The sequence below is a fragment of the Oncorhynchus mykiss genome, chromosome 11, assembly GCF_057628025.1.
Source record: "Oncorhynchus mykiss isolate SJ-2025 chromosome 11, ASM5762802v1, whole genome shotgun sequence".
NCBI lineage: Eukaryota > Metazoa > Chordata > Actinopteri > Salmoniformes > Salmonidae > Oncorhynchus > Oncorhynchus mykiss.
In genome coordinates, this window is record NC_143032.1 from 75,160,862 (window position 1) to 75,181,490 (window position 20,629).

Consider the following 20,629-nt stretch of genomic DNA (forward strand, 5'->3'; position numbering starts at 1 on the left):
CAGTAGTGCGCTTTTTTGTCGCTTATCATACAGTAGAAGAAGAAACATCATTCTCCAGGAAGTGCTCCATTATACACATTTAGACAACTAACCTATGCTTTGACCTGTCAACAATGCTGTCACTGAATAATTTAGGCATTATTTGCATATCGCAGGCTCTTCAGCATTCACCAAAGTTATTAGCTATCAGGCAATGGTTATCAAAGGCTTCGTCTCGTGCAACGCTATGCAACAACTCTATCACCTTCAGCAGTAAGGGCACAAGGAGGCACACGGGCTTCAGATTACTTAACGAAAGTACAGTAAAACATGTCAGTTCACTGCAAACGACTTTCTGCACAGCCTCTGTGAAGCTACACTGTTGGAACTGTAGCCAGTCTATCGAACAAACTCCGGCCTTCTTCTGTTTATCGTGTAACTTTGTCCAGCCTCCAGATGAGAGGGCGTCCTATTTCCTGATTATGGAGTGGTGAGTGATATGACCTTTTCAATTGAAATGTTACATTATGTTTACACACTCACTAAGCTCCCTATTATTATCATTATTATTATTAATTTAGTTTGTATTCACTATTTTGTTTGCACTCATCACAAACGGTGCCTTCAGAAAGTATTCACACCCCTTAATTTTAGCAATTGCATTTACTTTTGATACTTATGTATATTTAAAACCAAACTTTTACTCAAGTAGTATTTTACTCAGTGACTTTTACTTGAGTAATTTTCTATAAAAGATATCTTGACAATTGAGTACTTTATCCACCACTGTTAAACATGAAAATATTAAATGTCTTGAGTCAATAATTATTCATCCCCTTTGTTAATGCAAGCCTAAATAAGTTCAGGAGTAAAAATGTGCTTAACAAGTCACATAATAATTGCATGTACTCACTCTGTGTGCAATACAATCAAGTCCAGTTTTATTGGTCACATACACATGGTTAGTAGATGTTAATGTGAGTGCAGTGAAATGCTTGTGCTTCACGTTCCGACCGTGCAGTAATATCTAACAAGGAATCTAAACATTTCACAACAACTACCGAATACACACAAGTGTAAAGGACAGGGAGTGTGAATACTTATGTAAATGAGATATTTCTGTATTTCATTTTCAATACATTTCCAAACATTTCTAAAAACATGTTTGCACTTTTTCATTATGGAGTATTGTGTGTTGAAGGTTGAGAAAACAAAATATGTATTTAATCTATTTTGAATTCAGGCTGTAACACAACAAAATGTGGAATAAATGCATGGGTAGGAATCACAATCAGTTAAAAAACAAGGCCTTTAATAGGACAGATTCACCCTAAAGTACCCTACAGTTGCAATGGATGCTTAACCTCTGTTATTGCTTATTTTTAGTGACCAGACCTTTGCACTGGATACCCAGAGGCTGCAGAAAACATACTTGAAGCTCCAGCGGTCTCTTCACCCTGACAACTTCAGCCAGAAAACTATGGTATGGATGGAGGGCTCAGGGCTTGTCAGTTGACAGCAATAAGGCTGGGAACACTTGGGTTTTGAGTAGGGATGGGCATTTTTAATGATTTTGCTATTAGAATGATATACAATTTTGGGGGCGATATCTGGGTATTTGAAATGCATGTGTTTTAAAGTTTAAAAACTTTAATGGGGACTTGCTCGCGCGAATCAGGTGAGGCGGTGTGCTCTCTGCTTGTCAAATAATCGGGTTCTCATTAATAGTTACCTCAGCCACAAAGTTAAAATTGGCTATATCGTAAAAATTAATGAAAACAAAAATGAGCTTTTGGGTCTTAACCTTATGCCTAACCTTAAATTAACAGTGTGGTTAATGTTATTTGCTAAGGTTAGGTTTGAATTCATGTTTATGCAGATACATATTTGAAATAGCCTAGGTTTATGACTTTGTGACTGTGGTAACTTGTGATGACCATCAAATCGATGTAAAGAAGCTACTCTAGCCAGTTAAGTTAGCTAGTTAGTAAGGCTAATTGAGACTGTTTTGCTGTGCTCCTGGTTCTAATGCCACAACAGCTCTATTCATATTAAACAACAGCCTAACTATTGGTTGATCATTGTAGCCTATCACTTCTCATGTAGCACGCGCTCCAGCAGGTATATCTCTCTGGTCACCATAGCATCTCCCACCTGTAGCACGCGCTCCAGCAGGTATATCTCTCTGGTCACCATAGCATCTCCCACCTGTAGCACGCGCTCCAGCAGGTATATCTCTCTGGTCACCATAGCATCACCCACCCGTAGCACGCGCTCCAGCAGGTATATCTCTCTGGTCACCATAGCATCACCCACCCGTAGCACGCGCTCCAGCAGGTATATCTCTCTGGTCACCATAGCATCACCCACCTGTAGCACGTGCTCCAGCAGGTATATCTCTCTGGTTACCCCCAAAACCAATTCTTTCTTTGGCCGTCTCTCCTTCCAGTTCTCTGCTGCCAATGATTGGAACAAACTGCAAAAATCTCTGAAACTGGAAACACTTATCTCCCTCACTAGCTTTAAGCACCAGCTGTCAGAGCAGCTCACAGATTACTTCACCTGTACATAGCCCACCTATAATTTAGCCCCAACAACTACCTCTTTCCCTACTTTATTTATTTTATTTATTTATTTATTTATTTTGCTCCTTTGCACCCCATTATTTCTATCTCTACTTTGCACATTCTTCCACTGCAAATCAACCATTCCAGTGTTTTACTTGCTATATTGTATTTACTTCGCCACCATGGCCTTTTTTTTGCCTTTACCTCCCTTATCTCACCTCATTTGCTCACATCGTATATAGACTTGTTTCTACTGTATTATTGACTGTATGTTTGTTTTACTCCATGTGTAACTCTGTGTCGTTGTATGTGTCGAACTGCTTTGCTTTATCTTGGCCAGGTCGCAATTGTAAATGAGAACTTGTTCTCAACTGGCCTACCTGGTTAAATAAAGGTGTTCTCAACTAGCCTACCTGGTTAAATAAAGGTGTTCTCAACTAGCCTACCTGGTTAAATAAAGGTGTTCTCAACTAGCCTACCTGGTTAAATAAAGGTGTTCTCAACTAGCCTACCTGGTTAAATAAAGGTGAAATAAAAATAAAAAAAATAAAAAATATAGCCAACTTTATTCCGTAATTGTAATTCCATTTTGCATTGATTAGAAATCTCCAACTTCACTTGCTACACATGGAGTAGCCCAATAATGGACTAAAGGAGCTTAACTTTACTCCTTACAGTCCAAAGACCTTACATGTTCTGTTTAAAGGCGCATTGGCTCTGGAAGCCAAAACAGCCAAATACTCCATCTAAACGTGAATCGATTCTCAATTGCGGTACGTTTCTTGAAACATAAATCCTTTTACTTTCATATCACATCCAAATTAAATTCACAAATGTAAAATACATTTGTGGTGTCCGTCTTCCGTTCACACAGATGTTTGGAGACGCAGATGTTCAGACCGAGCATTGGGTCCCTTTACAAACTCCCCCTTACAGAAGTCGCCTTCGTCCAATGACTCTTATGTGTAGTATAATGGATGTTGATCAAGGGGCTACACATGGTACACATGGTGCCTCGGACAGGAGTGCAGCTTTGATTGACCGACAATAACAAGGTGCACCTGTGAAAAATTACATTTACATTTTTTTTTTAAAACTATGTTTTTAATAGTCATAAAAACTGTTCTAAAACTGTTGTTTGATAAAAATGTCATGGTCTATCCTTGTATGTCGAAAATGTCAAATACATAATTGAATTACATTTTAGCATTTTTATTCAAATAGGCCTATGTCATGTTTTGAATACTCCCAGAAGTAGGCTAATCGAATTCTAACGTCCGTTCAAATATTTTAATATTATAATAACTGTGCCCTAGTTTTGCAAAAGGCTAACGCTGGTATAAGAGAAAATGCGGGGGTCAGGGTTTTGAAAAAGTAATCCAGTGCTAGGGCTAGGTTTACGCTAGGATTTTCATGAAGGCTCATGTTTGAATAGAGGTTTTGAAAATTGGTTAATAGGCCTACCAGGCCTGTACAGTACTAGGATTGGACAATACCAGGCCTGTACAGTACTAGGATTGGACAATACCAGGCCTGTACAGTACTAGGAATGGACAATACCAGGCCTGTACAGTACTAGGAATGGACAATATAAGGCCTGTACAGTACTAGACATGGACAGTACTAGGCCTGTACAGTACTAGGAATGGACAATACCAGGCCTGTACAATACCAGGCCTGTACAGTACTAGGAATGGATGATACCAGGCCTGTACAGTACTAGAAATGGACCATACTTGGCCTGTACAGTACTAGGAATGGACAATACCAGGCCTGTACAGTACTAGGAATGGACAATACTAGGCCTGTACAGTACTAGGAATGGACAGTACTAGGCCTGGACAATACTAGGCCTGTACAGTACTCGGAATGGACAATACCAGGCCTGGACAGTACTACGAATGGACAATACTAGGGATGGACAGTACTAGGCCTGGACAATACTAGGCCTGGGCAGTAGTAGGAATGGACAATACTAGGAATGGACAATGCTAGGCCTCTACAGTACTAGGAATGGACAATCCTATGCCTGTACAGTACTAGGAATGAACAATACTAGGAATGGACAAGACCAGGCCTGTACATAACTAGGAATGGACAATACTAGGCCTGTACAGTACTAGGAATGGACAGTACTAGGCCTGGACAATACTAGGCCTGTACAGTACTAGGAATGGACAATACCAGGCCTGGACAGTACTACGAATGGACAATACTAGGGATGGACAGTACTAGGCCTGGACAATACTAGGCCTGGGCAGTAGTAGGAATGGCCAATACTAGGAATGGACAATGCTAGGCCTCTACAGTACTAGGAATGGACAATCCTATGCCTGTACAGTACTAGGAATGAACAATACTAGGAATGGACAAGACCAGGCCTGTACAGAACTAGGAATGGACAATACTAGGCCTGTACAGTACTAGGAATGGACAATACAAAGCCAGTACTGTACTAGGAATGGACAATACCAGGCCTTCACAGTACTAGGAATGGACAATACCAGGCCTGTACAGTACTCAGAATGGACAATACTAGGCCTGGACAGTACTAGGCCTGGACAGTACTAGGCCTGGGCAGTACTAGGAATGGCCAATACTAGGAATGGACAATGCTAGGCCTTTACAGTACTAGAAATTGACAATGCTAGGCCTGGACAGGACTAGGCCTGGACAGGACTAGGAATGGACAATACTAGGCCTCTACAGTAGTAGGAATGGACAGTACTAGGAATGGACAATACAAAGCCTGTACAGTACTAGGAATGGACAATACTATGCCTGTACAGTACTAGGAATGAACAATACTAGGAATGGACAATGCCAGGCCTGTACAGAACTAGGAATGGACAATACTAGGCCTGTACAGTACTAGGAATGGACAATACAAAGCCTGTACAGTACTAGGAATGGACAATACTATGCCTGTACAGTACTAGGAATGAACAATACTAGGAATGGACAATGCAAAGCCAGTACAGTACTAGGAATGGACAATACTAGGAATGGACAATACCAGGCCTTTACAGTACTAGGAATGGACAATACCAGACCTGTACAGTACTCGGAATGGACAATACTAGGCCTGGACAGTACTAGGAATGGACAGTACTAGGCCTGGACAATACTTGGCATGGACAATACTAGACCTCTACAGTACTAAGAATGGACAATACTAGACCTCTACAGTACTAAGAATGGACAATACTAGGACTGTACAGTACTAGGAATGGACAGTACTAGGAATGGACAATAATAGGCCTGTACAGGACTAACAATGGACAATAGTAGGCCTTTACAGGACTAGGAATGGACAATACTAGGCCTGTACAGTACTAGGAATGGACAGTACCAGGCCTGTACAGTCCTGGGAATGGATAGTACTAGGAATGGACAATACTAGGCCTGTACAGTACTAGGAATGGACAATACAAAGCCAGTACTGTACTAGGAATGGACAATACCAGGCCTTTACAGTACTAGGAATGGACAATACCAGGCCTGTACAGTACTCAGAATGGACAATACTAGGCCTGGACAGTACTAGGCCTGGACAGTACTAGGCCTGGGCAGTACTAGGAATGGCCAATACTAGGAATGGACAATGCTAGGCCTTTACAGTACTAGAAATTGACAATGCTAGGCCTGGACAGGACTAGGCCTGGACAGGACTAGGAATGGACAATACTAGGCCTCTACAGTAGTAGGAATGGACAGTACTAGGAATGGACAATACAAAGCCTGTACAGTACTAGGAATGGACAATACTATGCCTGTACAGTACTAGGAATGAACAATACTAGGAATGGACAATGCCAGGCCTGTACAGAACTAGGAATGGACAATACTAGGCCTGTACAGTACTAGGAATGGACAATACAAAGCCTGTACAGTACTAGGAATGGACAATACTATGCCTGTACAGTACTAGGAATGAACAATACTAGGAATGGACAATGCAAAGCCAGTACAGTACTAGGAATGGACAATACTAGGAATGGACAATACCAGGCCTTTACAGTACTAGGAATGGACAATACCAGACCTGTACAGTACTCGGAATGGACAATACTAGGCCTGGACATTACTAGGAATGGACAGTACTAGGCCTGGACAATACTTGGCATGGACAATACTAGACCTCTACAGTACTAAGAATGGACAATACTAGACCTCTACAGTACTAAGAATGGACAATACTAGGACTGTACAGTACTAGGAATGGACAGTACTAGGAATGGACAATAATAGGCCTGTACAGGACTAACAATGGACAATAGTAGGCCTTTACAGGACTAGGAATGGACAATACTAGGCCTGTACAGTACTAGGAATGGACAGTACCAGGCCTGTACAGTCCTGGGAATGGATAGTACTAGGAATGGACAATACTAGACCTGTACAGTACTTGGAATGGACAATACTGGGATTGGACAATATTAGGCCTCTCAGGACTAGGAATGGACAATACTAGAACTCTATAGTACTAGGAATGGAATATACTAGGCCTGTACAGGAACAGGAATGGACAATGCTAGGCCTCTACAGTACTAGGAATAAACAATTCTAGGCCTGGACAGGACTAGGCCTGGACAGGACTTGGAATGGACTATACAGTGCTAGGCCTGGACAGTGCTAGGCCTGGACAGGACTAGGCTTGGACAGGACTGGGAATGGACAATACATGTCCTCTACAGTACTAGGATTGGACAATGCTATGCCTCTACAGGACTAGGAATGGACAACACTAGGAATGGAAAATACTAGGCCTCTACAGTAGTAGGAATGGACAGGACTAGGATTGGACAATACTAGGCCTCTACAGTACTAGGAATGGACAATACTAGGCCTGTACAGTACTAGGAATGAACAATACTAGGAATGGACAAGACCAGGCCTGTACAGAACTAGGAATGGACAATACTAGGCCTGTACTGTACTAGGAATGGACAATACAAAGCCAGTACTGTACTAGGAATGGACAATACCAGGCCTTTACAGTACTAGGAATGGACAATGCCAGGCCTGTACAGTACTCAGAATGGACAATACTAGGCCTGGACAGTACTAGGCCTGGGCAGTACTAGGAATGGCCAATACTAGGAATGGACAATGCTAGGCCTTTACAGTACTAGGAATGGACAATGCTAGGCCTGGACAGGACTAGGCCTGGGCTGTACTAGGAATGGCCAATACTAGGAATGGACAATGCTAGGCCTTTACAGTACTAGGAATGGACAATACTAGGCCTCTACAGTAGTAGGAATGGACAGTACTAGGATTGGACAATACTATGCCTGTACAGTACTAGGAATGAACAATACTAGGAATGGACAATACCAGGCCTGTACAGAACTAGGAATGGACAATACTAGGCCTGTACAGTACTAGGAATGGACAATACAAAGCCTGTACAGTACTAGGAATGGACAATACTATGCCTGTACAGTACTAGGAATGAACAATACTATGAATGGACAATACTAGGCCTGTACAGTACTAGGAATGGACAATACAAAGCCAGTACAGTACTAGGAATGGACAATACTAGGAATGGACAATACCAGGCCTTTACAGTACTAGGAATGGACAATACCAGGCCTGTACAGTACTCGTAATGGACAATACTAGGCCTGGACAGTACTAGGAATGGACAGTACTAGGCCTGGACAATACTTGGCATGGACAATACTAGGCCTATACAGTACTAAGAATGGACAATACTAGGACTGTACTGTACTAGGAATGAACAGTACTAGGAATGGACAATAATAGGCCTGTACAGGACTAAGAATGGACAATAGTAGGCCTTTACAGGACTAGGAATGAACAATACCAGGCCTGGACAGGACTAGGAATGGACAATACTAGGCCTGTACAGTACTAGGAATGGACAGTACCAGGCCTGTACAGTCCTGGGAATGGATAGTACTAGGAATGGACAATGCTAGACCTGTACAGTACTTGGAATGGACAATACTAGGCCTGGACAATACTAGGATTGGACAATACTAGGCCTCTCAGGACTAGGAATGGACAATACTAGAACTCTATAGGACTAGGAATGGAATATACTAGGCCTGTACAGGTACAGGAATGGACAATGCTAGGCTTCTACAGGACTAGGAATAAACAATTCTAGGCCTGGACAGGACTAGGCCTGGACAGGACTAGGAATGGACTATACAGTGCTAGGCCTGGACAGTGCTAGGCCTGGACAGGACTGGGCTTGGACAGGACTGGGAATGGACAATACATGTTCTCTACAGTACTAGGATTGGACAATGCTATGCCTCTACAGGACTAGGAATGGACAATACTAGGCCTGTACAGTACTAGGAATGGACAACACTAGGAATGGACAATACTAGGTCTCTACAGTAGTAGGAATGGACAGGACTAGGATTGGACAATACTAGGCCTCTACAGTACTAGGAATGGACAATACTAGGCCTGTACAGTATTAGGAATGAACAGTACTAGGAATGGACAATTCCAGGCCTGTACAGTACTAGGGATGGATAATACCAGGCTTGTACAGTACTAGGAATGGACAATACTAGGCCTGTACAGTACTAGGAATGGACAATTCTAGGCCTTTACAATACTCGTAATGGACAATACCAGGCCTGTACAGTATTGGAAATGGATAGTACTAGGAAGGGACAATACCAGACCTGTACAGTACTAGGAATGGACAATAATAGGCCTGTACAGTTATTGGAATGGACAATAATAGGCCTGTACAGTACTAGGCATGGACAATACTAGGCCTGGACAATACTAGGATTGGACTATACTAGGCCTGTACAGTACTAGGAATGGACAATACTAGTCCTGTACAGGACTAGGAATGGACAATACTAGTCCTGGACAGTACTAGGAATGGGCCATTCTAGGCCTGGACAGTACTGGGAATGTACAGTACTAAGCCTGGACTGTACTGGGAATGGACAGTACTAGGACTGGACAGTACTGGGAATGGACAATACCAGGCCTGGACAATACTTGGCCTGGGCAGTACTAGGAATGGCCAATACTAGGAATGGACAATGCTAGGCCTCTACAGTACTGGGAATTGGACAATGCTAGACCTGGACAGGACGAGGCCTGGACAGGACTCGGAATGGACAATACTAGGAATGGACAATACTAGGAATGGACAATACTAGGCCTCTACAGTGCTAAGAATGGACAGGACTATGAATGGACAATACTAGGCCTTTACAATACTGGAAATGGACAATACTAGGCATGGACAGTACTAGGCCTGGACAGTACTAGGAATGGACAATACTAGGCCTGGACAGTACTAGGAATGGACAATACTAGGAATGGACAATACTAGTCCTGTACAGGACTAGGAATGGACAATACTAGGCCTCTACAGGACTAGGAATGGACAATACTAGTCCTCTACAGGACTAGGAATGGACAATACTAGGCCTCTCAGGACTAAGAATGGACAATACTAGACCTGTACAGGACTAGGAATGGACAATACTAGGCCTGTACAGGACTATGAATTGACAGTACTAGGAATGGACAGTACTAGGAATGGACAGTACTAGGAATGGGTGCTTGCATTTCACACTTAACCATTTTAGACCCTGTAATATCATGGGATGATGATAGGCTGGGATAATTATGTAATTTAAATAACACACCATTCTTCAATGGGACTAGACAGTTATAATCTACATCGGCTGGGATAATGATATAATTTAAATTACCCACTATACTTCAATGGGACTAGACAGTTATCACCTAATTAGCTGACCTTATACTGTTGCACAATGGGACTGAACGCAAAACATGCTGCCAAGGATTCCTCTACCACAACCAAATCATTACACAACTTTCCAACTGTATTATTAAATCAGCACCCCTGGCTACATTCCCTAATTTGACTCAGTCCTACAGGGGGTAAAACTCATTACTTACAATTACAAGGTTTCCAGGATGCTCCTGTTGCATTTGAGGCATCCAGGTAAAGACAAAGGGCATACTGTTGACATGACAGCCCCTCTGGCCACCACTGGAGTCTATTGATCCTGCCTGGGTTTGAAGGACCTGACAGCTGCAAATGCTCTCTGCCTGTCAGCCATCTCCAAAACGACATCCCACATGGCACCCTATTCACTTTGTAGTGCACTACTTTTTATTGGATGGAATAGGGTGCCATTTGGGATGCACACTAAGCTTGTATCCACCGTTACACCCATCCACCACATCTCACTTATACCTGTTCCCTGATGGATCCAGACACATTCCAACCCGCTTCCCACTGTAAAGTGTCAAGAACTGTCGAAGAATCTAATTATCACCCAGGGTTTGGCTTTTAAAGATAAATGGATATAGAGGAAAGGGGAATACCTAGTCAGTTGCACAATTTAAAGCATTCAACCGAAATGTGTCTTACACATTCAACCCAATCCCTCTGAGTCGGAGAGGTGGCAATGTGTGAAATAACTTGTAATGTAATTCCCATGGTGACATGGTCTTTCCCACATTTGTGACAGTTTGACAGTTTGAGGAAAGATGTGTTAAATGTGTTTGTTTATTTTTGTGTGTCTGACGTCCAATATTCTCTATATACAGTCACATCCCAAATGACTGGTACCCTTTATTTAAGATGAGCAAAATAATACTGTAAAATAACTAATACAAACACTCAGCTATATTGTATGCAAACATTGTTTTGACAATTAGATTCTTTAATACTAATATTATTGCTCAGAGAAAGAGATTTTGTTTAACAAGTAATAAATTAGATAGAGGTCAGAATTATTGGCACCCCTGTTTTCAATACTCCGGCACCCTCTGCTTACGAGGATAACGGCACTGACCCTTTTTCTGAAATGTTTTATATGATTGGAGAACACACTGGGAGGGATCATAGAGTTGCAGTCTGTTTTTGAATGGGTGGCCAGTAATAAACTGGTCCTGAACATTTCTAAAACTAAGAGCATTGCATTTGGTACAAATAATTTCCTAAGTTTTAGACCTCAGCTGAATCTGGTAATGAATGGTGTGGCTGTTGAACAAGTTGAGGAGACTAAGTTAGTTGGTGTTACTGTAAACTCTAATGTTCAAAACATATAGATTCAATGGTTGTAAAGATTGGGATGTCTGTCTAATAAAGAGATGCTCTGCTTTTTTGACACCACACTCCACAAAACAAGTTGTGCAGACTCTAGTTTGATCTCATCTTGAAGAAAGACCTAGTTAAGGTGCTGCTGGCCCAGAACAGAGCAGCCCGACTGTAATCAGAGAGCTAATATTAATACTTTGCATGCCAGTCTCTCTTGTTTAAGAGTTGAAGAGAGACTGACTGAAATATTAATGTGTTGGAAATTCCAAATTGTTTGCATAATCAACTTACACACTGACACACACACTTACCCCACCAGACATGCCACCAGGGGTCTTTTCACAGCCCCCAGGTCCAGAACAAATTCACAGCAAACCTGGTTTCAAAAAACAAATGAAGCAACACCTCACGGCACAACTCCTCTCCCCCATGTGATCTAATTGTTGTGTGTACTGGCATGTGTGTGGAACTGATAGATGCACACACACACTACATGTTAATGTTTAAATGAATGTCAAGTCTTTTTCTTCATGTGTTGTACCCCAGTAAGACTAACTGTTGCTAATGGGGTTCCTAATAAATCTAAATAAAACCTTAGACATTCCTCCGTACAGAATCTTTCCAGATCCTTGATATCCTTCATCTGTGCTTATGGACTGCTCTCTTCAATTCAAACCACAGGTTTTCAATGGGGTTCAAGTCCAGAAACTGAGCTGGCCATTGCATAATTTTGATTTTGTGCTCAATAAACCATTTCTTTGTGGATTTTGATGTGAACTTGGGATTATTGTTTTGATGGAAGATCCACTTGCGGCCAGGTTCCAGCCTCCTGGCAGAGGCAACCAGGTTTTTGGCTAAAATGTTATGCACTTGGTGAAGTTCATGATGCCATTGACCTTAACAATATAACTCAGTATTTGTATAATTTATTTCATAGTCTTTTTTGTTCATCTTTGTAAAGGGTGCCGATAATTTTGGATATGACTGTATGTTACCATTATGTGATGTCAGTCTGATCACTGTACTGTAGTTAGTCTATATGCCCAATGTACTGGTGTACCAAATCTTTATTTGTAAGTTAAAGTTGTCTATTTCTTTTGTCAGAAAGAACAAGAGTACTCTGAATACCAGTCAGCCCTAGTAAACAAAGCATACAGGACCCTGCTCAAGCCTTTGAGTCGTGGCCTTTACATGGTGAGTTTGATGTCCTTGTTTTAAATTTTTATTTGATTATTTATACAGACACACTTTGAATTAATGTTAGCACCAGTGGAGGCTGCTGAGGGGAGGACGGCTCATAATAATGGCTAGAATGGAGTGGATGGAATGGAAACCATGTATTTGATGCCATTCCACGTATTCTGCTCCAGCTATTGCCACGAGCCCGTCCTCCCCAATTAAGGTGCCACCAACCTTCGGTGGTTAGCACAGTTTTTCTTAACAATCCCTTTTTCTCAAACCAATTCAATCAGTTAAATAGTATTAACGTAGCAAGAACCCTTTAAACAACCAGTTGTAGTAACCTAGCCTAGAACCCCTAAGAGCAATCAGCAGCACAAACCACCCCCATCAGTTTTTCTACTGTACTTGTTTGTTTTTATAGCATGCCAGACAGTCAGTGATATGTTTATATGTGACAACCTGGTGGAATGTTGTGTTCCCTTCAATGTCAGATTATTATTAAAAAAAATTGAGTTACTGCTTCTATTTCAGCTGGAGCTGAATGGCATGGGGATAGAGGAGGGGACTGATGCGGGGGCTGATCCTCTGTTCCTTATGGAGTTGATGGAGATCAACCAAGCACTGGATGAGGCACGAAGCAAAGAAGAGTCGGCCAAGATAGGCGCCTCTATGAAAGGTCTGGGTTGAAAAAGTCATTTTACTCCGGTTACTTCTGTTTTGTTTTTGAGTATGTTGATTTGAATCGGCAGGATGTGAGTTTAATGAAACGGATCAGTGTTTTGCTTATTTTTCCAGTAATTACTTTTCCAGTAATGTAATGAGAATAATGAGATTAATGAGAGTAATGAGATTTTTTCGGGGTGATGAAATTGTACCGTATGGCCCCTAAATGCAAAATGTATTCAAGTTTTAGTTTGCCTTTTTACTTGCAGAGAAGTTGAAAGACTTGACTGAACAAATAGATGCATCCCTGCACAAAGGTATGCTGCACTATCTCAGAGGGCAAAGTGTTACTCTTCCCTCCTCTGTCTTCAGTCTTCTGAGATGCTTGCTGATGCCCTGGTGAGACATGGTTCAACTTTCACTCAACGTCTATTTCTTTTCAACAGGAGAGCTTCAAGATGCCAAAGCGCTTCTCGCCCAAATGAAATACTTTGCGAACATTGAAGAGAAGGTGAAGGAAAAACTTTCAGAGCTAATGTAAACTGTGTTGACTTCCTTTTGATGGTTCCAGGGTCATTTTAAGGTTGTTGATATTTTCAAAAAAATACAATGCCACATTTTGAATAGAAGGTTTTAAAGATGTATTCGCATGCGAGTTTCAGGTATACAAATAAATGTCAAGTATTTACTGATTACTTGTTGCTTTCCTTCTTGTGTGTGTAGTTGGTCAGTTAAAAAGGCAGTTACATTATCCAGTTTGATTCAAATCAAAACATGACATCCTTTACTCCCTCGATCTCCCCACAGCTTCCATCTCAAGGCCATCAGACTGCCAAACAGCAATCACTAACTCAGAGGCTGCTGCCTACATAGAGACCCAATCACTAGCCACTTTAATAAATGGATCACTAGTCACTTTAAACAATGCCACTTTAAACAATGCTTAAATATCTTACATTACTCATGTATGTATATACTGTATTTTATGCCACCTATTGCACCTTGCCTATGCCGCTCAGCCATCACTCATTCATATATTTATGTACGTATTCTCATTCACCCCTTTAGATTTGTGTGCATTAGGTAGTTGTTGGGGAATTGTTAGATATTACTGCACTGTCGGAACTAGAAGCACAAGCATTTTTGCTACTCTTGCATTAACATCTGCTAACCATGTGTATGTGATCAATAAACTTTGATTTGAAATATTTCTAAATAATACAGTATTAAGGACATTGGAGGGTCAGGATGGTGTATTTCAACTGAATACATGTAATATGGCAAACAGACATTTAATTGCACTGATCGAAATGCCCGAAAACAACATTTACATGATTATCCTGCCTGTCAGTGCAGCATGTAATTAATAGGTCCTCTGGTTGAGTCACTGGGAAATGTGAGTTGTGAATATGCACCTCGTAACCTGTAGAGGGAGACATACTACCTTGAAAATACAGGGTGAAGAAAAGCAGCTCATATCTGTCTGAACCAAGAGGATGCCCTTCACAGAATTAGAAAGTTATTTATGTATGCCAAATACACACATGTATAAAACAATGTTATGCTAGTCAGATGGGCGCTATTGAATACTTATTAAGCTGCCTGTTCAGTAGGGCCTCGGATCTCTCATCGTTGTAATTGTTAGTTCAAGAAGAATGGCAAGTTGTGTCAGTCACAGCTAGCACTGCGAAGCAGACACATTCTAAATGAGAGGCTACAAAGACAAATCTCTTCATGCTGCAATGATGAAAATATCTCCAAAACCAAGAGAGGAATTACTAAAAACTCAACCAAAGAAGAAAAACAACGCAACCGTCTTTTGCACCAAGTACACCAAGTGTTCGGAGAAAATGAAAGCAATCCTGAAAAAGCACTGGCATATTCTGCAATCAGAGAAAACAATTGCACACCTCTTCAAGGAACTCCCACTGGTGGTCTATAAGCGTGGTTGCAATATTGGAGATATATTGGTGAGATCTGACATGCCCCCTGAGCCCACTCAGACACTCTTGACACCCATTCCAAATGGAAACTACAAATGTGGCTCATGCGCACAGTGCAATAGCACTATAAAAACATCCTTCTTCAGACACCCACATACAGTTTCAAAATCCCTGTTAGGGGTATCATCTCATGCAAGACCAAGGGAGTAATCTATCTCATCACCTGTTCATGTGGAAAAGCCTATGTAGGACAAACAAAAAGACAATTAAAACAACGCATAGCTGAACACCGCAGCTCAATCAGGTGTAAGAACATTGTTTATCCAGTAGCACCTGACTTTGGTGAAGCTAACCATCCAATCTCCTCCCTCAAATACAAAGGCATTGAGCATGTTGCTCTACCAAGGAGAGGAGGTAACATTGAGATCCTACTACTACAAAGGGAGGCTTACTAGATATCCTACCTTTAAACATTGATCCCTAGTGGTCTGAATATTGGCCCTTCTTATGAACAATTCTCTCTTTTATGAACAAGTCTTACAAATGGATATATTCTTTCTACAGCTTATTAGCGTAAACCTAATATGTTCCCCCTGTTGATGATGCTTATTATGCATTAAGGTTGAACCAAAAGATTACATGGAACGAATATGAAATGAAATAGGAAACAAATAAATATGTGAAATTTAATTAAACAATGATGTGTGTTGATGCTAATATTATGTACAATATTCAATTATGTTTCCTTATGATAACAATAGCCTAATATATTTAATATGCCATAAACTATTGTTTTTGAAAATGTTCTCTCAATTTATTTTCAATAACTGAATCATTATGACACACCCCTCACTATTGTCATTGGTTGCACTAATTACACTGTATTCATGACATTACCCTGAAGAAGGCACAGTGATGCCGAAACGTTGGTGATTTACCCAATAAATTACTGGGAGTTTATATATGGTGTGTGTGACACTCTTTATTTTGATAGTTTATAGTTTATTCACCATTAGTCAGCATCTCCACACCAAATAATTTTTCTAGGTGTGCGCCAGCTCATGTTTTTTATTCGGCTTCAGCTATTCAAACAAAACGTAGTCATTCCAGTGCCACTCAGTCAAAGTTAAACCAAGAGATTTGACCTCCATCAAATCGTATTATGGCTCTATGGGATTTCAGGAAAAATCCAGGGTGGCCCCAAAGCTAATCTGTGGTGGCCCCAAAGCTAATCTGTGGTGGCCCCAAGCTAATCTGTGGTGGCCCCAAAGCTAATCTGTCGTGGCCCCAAAGCTAATCTGTGGTGGCCCCAAAGCTAATCTGTGGTGGCCCCAAAGCTAATCTGTGATGGCCCCAAAGCTAATCTGTGGTGGCCCCAAAGCTAATCTGTGGTGGACCCAAAGCTAATCTGTGATGGCCCCAAAACTAATCTGTGGTGGCCCCAAAGCTAATCTGTGGTGGACCCAAAGCTAATCTGTGGTGGCCCCAAAGCTAATCTGTGGTGGCCCCAAAGCTAATCTGTGGTGGACCCAAAACTAATCTGTGGTGGCCCCAAAGCTAATCTGTGGTGGCCCCCTGACTAAATTGCATAAGCAGGGGCTAAAGACACAAAATCCTTCAAAGAACCTTGAACCTTCGTACTTTTTTTTTCGATGTATGAGCACGCTTGTTCATCTTATACCCAATTACAATAACGACAGCATCAAAAGACATGTAACTGTATGTATTTTTGTGAGCCAGCTACCATGCAGGACTGAATGAGAGAAAATGTGTCTATTAATCAGCTACCAAAAAGTAAAGCTTACATTCATCAAATATTCCTACTTGATATTTCCGTCTATTGTATCTCTGTGTTTACTTTTCTATATGTCCTAGATGCATTAAGATATCCTAATGCTGTATTTGTGTATGTAGGGTAGTCAACTGACTACTTGTATTCCAAATGTTAGCGATGTCAGAGCATGTAATATTGCGTTACATGAGTTTGTGGCATTCTGTATTTATTGAGTTTATGGGGTGTGTCACACTATCGCTACATTTAACCACTTTTACAGAAAGATATTTGTACACAACCATCAATTTAATAAATGGGAGACATTAGAGCCGGGAAAAAACATGCTTGTGCTTTGTTCTACCTCAGGTCAGGGTATCTAACAAATTTGGAGGCCTTGCTACTAGCCTATTTCATGCAATTTGTTCGACTCAAATGAAAAGTGATTACATGTATAGAACAGGGACACTTAAGCAACAATCAGAACCAGAACCACCATCACATAGATCAACTAATTAGTGAAGTCGTTCCTCACACAGCAATCTGAAACTAGTATTAGAGGGGAACATAACTTGCTTTCTCCAATCTATGTCAAACAGAAACGGCATGTAAAATGCACCAGGACTATTCTTAGGGGCTGGGATTCTCTGGGAACATCCATCCATACAGTAACAGGACTTGACTGGTTGTTTATTAAGTCTGGAACAACAATGTAATGTGTTCCTGCTGCCACTTTGGAGAAGCCGCTTCCCTATTACTGTTGGATAGACAGTAAATTAAACAGTAGGTCTGCCTGGCACACCCACTGCAGTGAGACTCACAGGCCTATTTATTATTCATGCTGTAATCGGAAGGCATCTACCGCCTCTAAATTAATGAGAAAATGTGATCGACCAACTCGGAGGCCACTGCTGTCTCCAGGGACTCTTTGAAATTGAGTTTGAAAGAAAAGGGAAGGGGTTGAAAACACTAACTGCAGCATAGCAAGAGAAATTGACTTGGATGGGAATGCATGGTGGAATGAACTAGGTACATGTGGTTTTAGATTAAGAAAGGTAGGCTTAGTTAGCGGCAGTGAGTGGGAAAGAAAATGAAGCAAAAATAGACTTTTTTTCTGCTGCTTTAATGGCACCTGGGCTTAAAGTGGAAAGGGAAAACATTTGGGCACTGTTTGCTTGTCTGTCTAATCCCTTTAGTCGCTTCCTTGGTTCTGCTACTGGAAGCTGAGGGTTATAGCTGAGGGTGATAGAAAAAATAAAATAAAAATCTTGTAACCTTGTAAGTTTCTCACAAAAGTTTCTGACAGAAACCAAATGTGAAACAGCTAATTATTAGCCTGGTCCCAAACTGACAGATTCTGCCAGTATGGCTCACAATCTGACATGGTAAATTTAGTCAGGAAAAGGAATGTAAAATAATCATATTTATATGGAGAAATCCTATGATTGAGGTTTGGAACAATGGGGAAACCATATGATTGAGGTTTGGAACAATGGAGAAACCATATGATTGAGGTCTGGACCAATGGAGAATGAATTTGGTCCAGGTGTGGTTGGTCCTCCACCAGTCTCATTATCAGCTAATATTCACTCAGTCTCTAAAGTGTGTTACCTTAGCTACACAGCGTGTGTGTATATTTCTGTGTGTGAGCGAATGTCTACTCTGCCTTTTCCAAGGGAGTAATATTTCCATTCTCTACCACTGTTGAAGGTTCCATGTTGCCTCTAATATTTCCATTGTCTACCACTGTTAAAGGTTCCATGCTGCCTCTAATATCTCAATAATCTACCACTGTTAATGGTTCCATGCTGCCTCTAATATTTCCATTGTCTACCACTGTTAAAGGTTCCATGCTGCCTCTAATATGTCAATAATCTACCACTGTTAAAGGTTCCATGCTGCCTCTAATATTTCCATTGTCTACCACTGTTAAAGGTTCCATGTTGCCTCTAATATGTCAATAATCTACCACTGTTAAAGGTTCCATGCTGCCTCTAATATTTCCATTGTCTACCACTGTTAAAGGTTCCATGTTGCCTCTAATATTTCCATTGTCTACCACTGTTAAAGGTTCCATGCTGCCTCTAATAGTTCCATTGTCTACCACTGTTAAAGGTTCCATGCTGCCTCTAATATGTCAATAATCTACCACTGTTAAAGGTTCCATGCTGCCTCTAATATTTCCATTGTCTACCACTGTTAAAGGTTCCATGCTGCCTCTAATATGTCAATAATCTACCACTGTTAAAGGTTCCATGTTGCCTCTAATATTTCCATTGTCTACCACTGTTAAAGGTTATATACTGCCTCTAATATTTCCATTGTCTACCACTGTTGAAGGTTCCATGTTTCCTCTAATATTTCCATTGTCTACCACTGTTAAAGGTTCCATGCTACCTCTAATATTTCCATTGTCTACCACTGTTAAAGGTTCCATGCTACCTCTAATATTTCCATTGTCTACCACTGTTGAAGGTTCCATGTTGCCTCTAATATTTCCATTGTCTACCACTGTTTAAGGTTCCATGCTACCTGTAATATTTCCATTGTCTACCACTGTTAAAGGTTCCATGCTACCTCTAATATTTCCATTGTCTACCACTGTTAAAGGTTCCATGCTACCTCTAATATTTCCATTGTCTACCTGTTAAATATTCCGTGCTGCCTCTAACGTATTCTCTTCTCCCTCGCTGTTATGTTATTTTCTTCAAAATGGTCTCCCTCGCTGTTATGCTCTTCTCCTGAATATGGCACTACCTCTTCCTGAGTACATGTTTGTCCTCTTTCTTATTCCACCCACCTCGGCTCTGGCCGTGAGGCCCTGGCCCCCAACACAGTGTTAGGCCAAAGATCTGAACTCCTGCCAGCGCTAGACTGGACTCAAGCCGTAGTGTTGGTATTTTATTAGGATCCCCATTAGCTGTTGCGAAAGCAGCAGCTGCTCTTCCTGGGTTCCACACAAAACATGAAACATGACATAATACAGAACATTAATAGACAATATCAGCTCAAGGACAGAACTACATCAATTTAAAAAAGGCACATGTAGCCTACATATCAATACATACACACAAACTATCTAGGTCAAATAGATGAGAGGCATTGTGTCGTGAGATGTTGCTTTGTCTGTTTTTGAAACCAGTTTTGCTGTTCATTTGGCAATATGAGATGGAAGGGAGTCCATTAAATAATGTCTCTATATAATACTGTACGCTTTCTTGAATTTGGGGACAGTGAAAAGACCCCTGGTGGCATGTCTGGTGGGATAAGGCTGTGTCTCAGAGTTGTGTGTAAATTGACTATTCAAACAATTTGGAATTTTCAACACAATGTTTCTTCTACAAAGAAGAAGTGATGCAGTCAGTCTCTCCTCAACGCTTAGCCAAGAGAGACTGGCATGCATAGTATTAATTTTAGCCCTCTGATCACA

At 41.1% G+C, this 20,629-nt stretch overlaps 1 protein-coding gene across 2 annotated transcripts; it reads left to right on the top strand.

Moving 5' to 3' along the window:
* Window position 1: 1 nt before the first annotated feature.
* On the top strand, window positions 2-14,177 carry hscb (HscB mitochondrial iron-sulfur cluster cochaperone). Of its 2 annotated transcripts, XM_021622124.3 has the most exons (6): window positions 2-469; window positions 1,366-1,462; window positions 12,745-12,834; window positions 13,354-13,498; window positions 13,755-13,802; window positions 13,932-14,177. In XM_021622124.3, exons 1-6 carry the CDS (start codon window positions 114-116, stop codon window positions 14,024-14,026), a joined length of 831 nt encoding a protein of 276 aa, XP_021477799.1. In that variant the 5' UTR covers window positions 2-113; the 3' UTR covers window positions 14,027-14,177. The 2 variants fall into 2 exon arrangements, with proteins under 2 accessions (XP_021477799.1, XP_090047250.1); XM_090191124.1 differs by lacking the exon at window positions 13,755-13,802 and having other exon boundaries at window positions 12-469.
* Window positions 14,178-20,629: the final 6,452 nt, after the last annotated feature.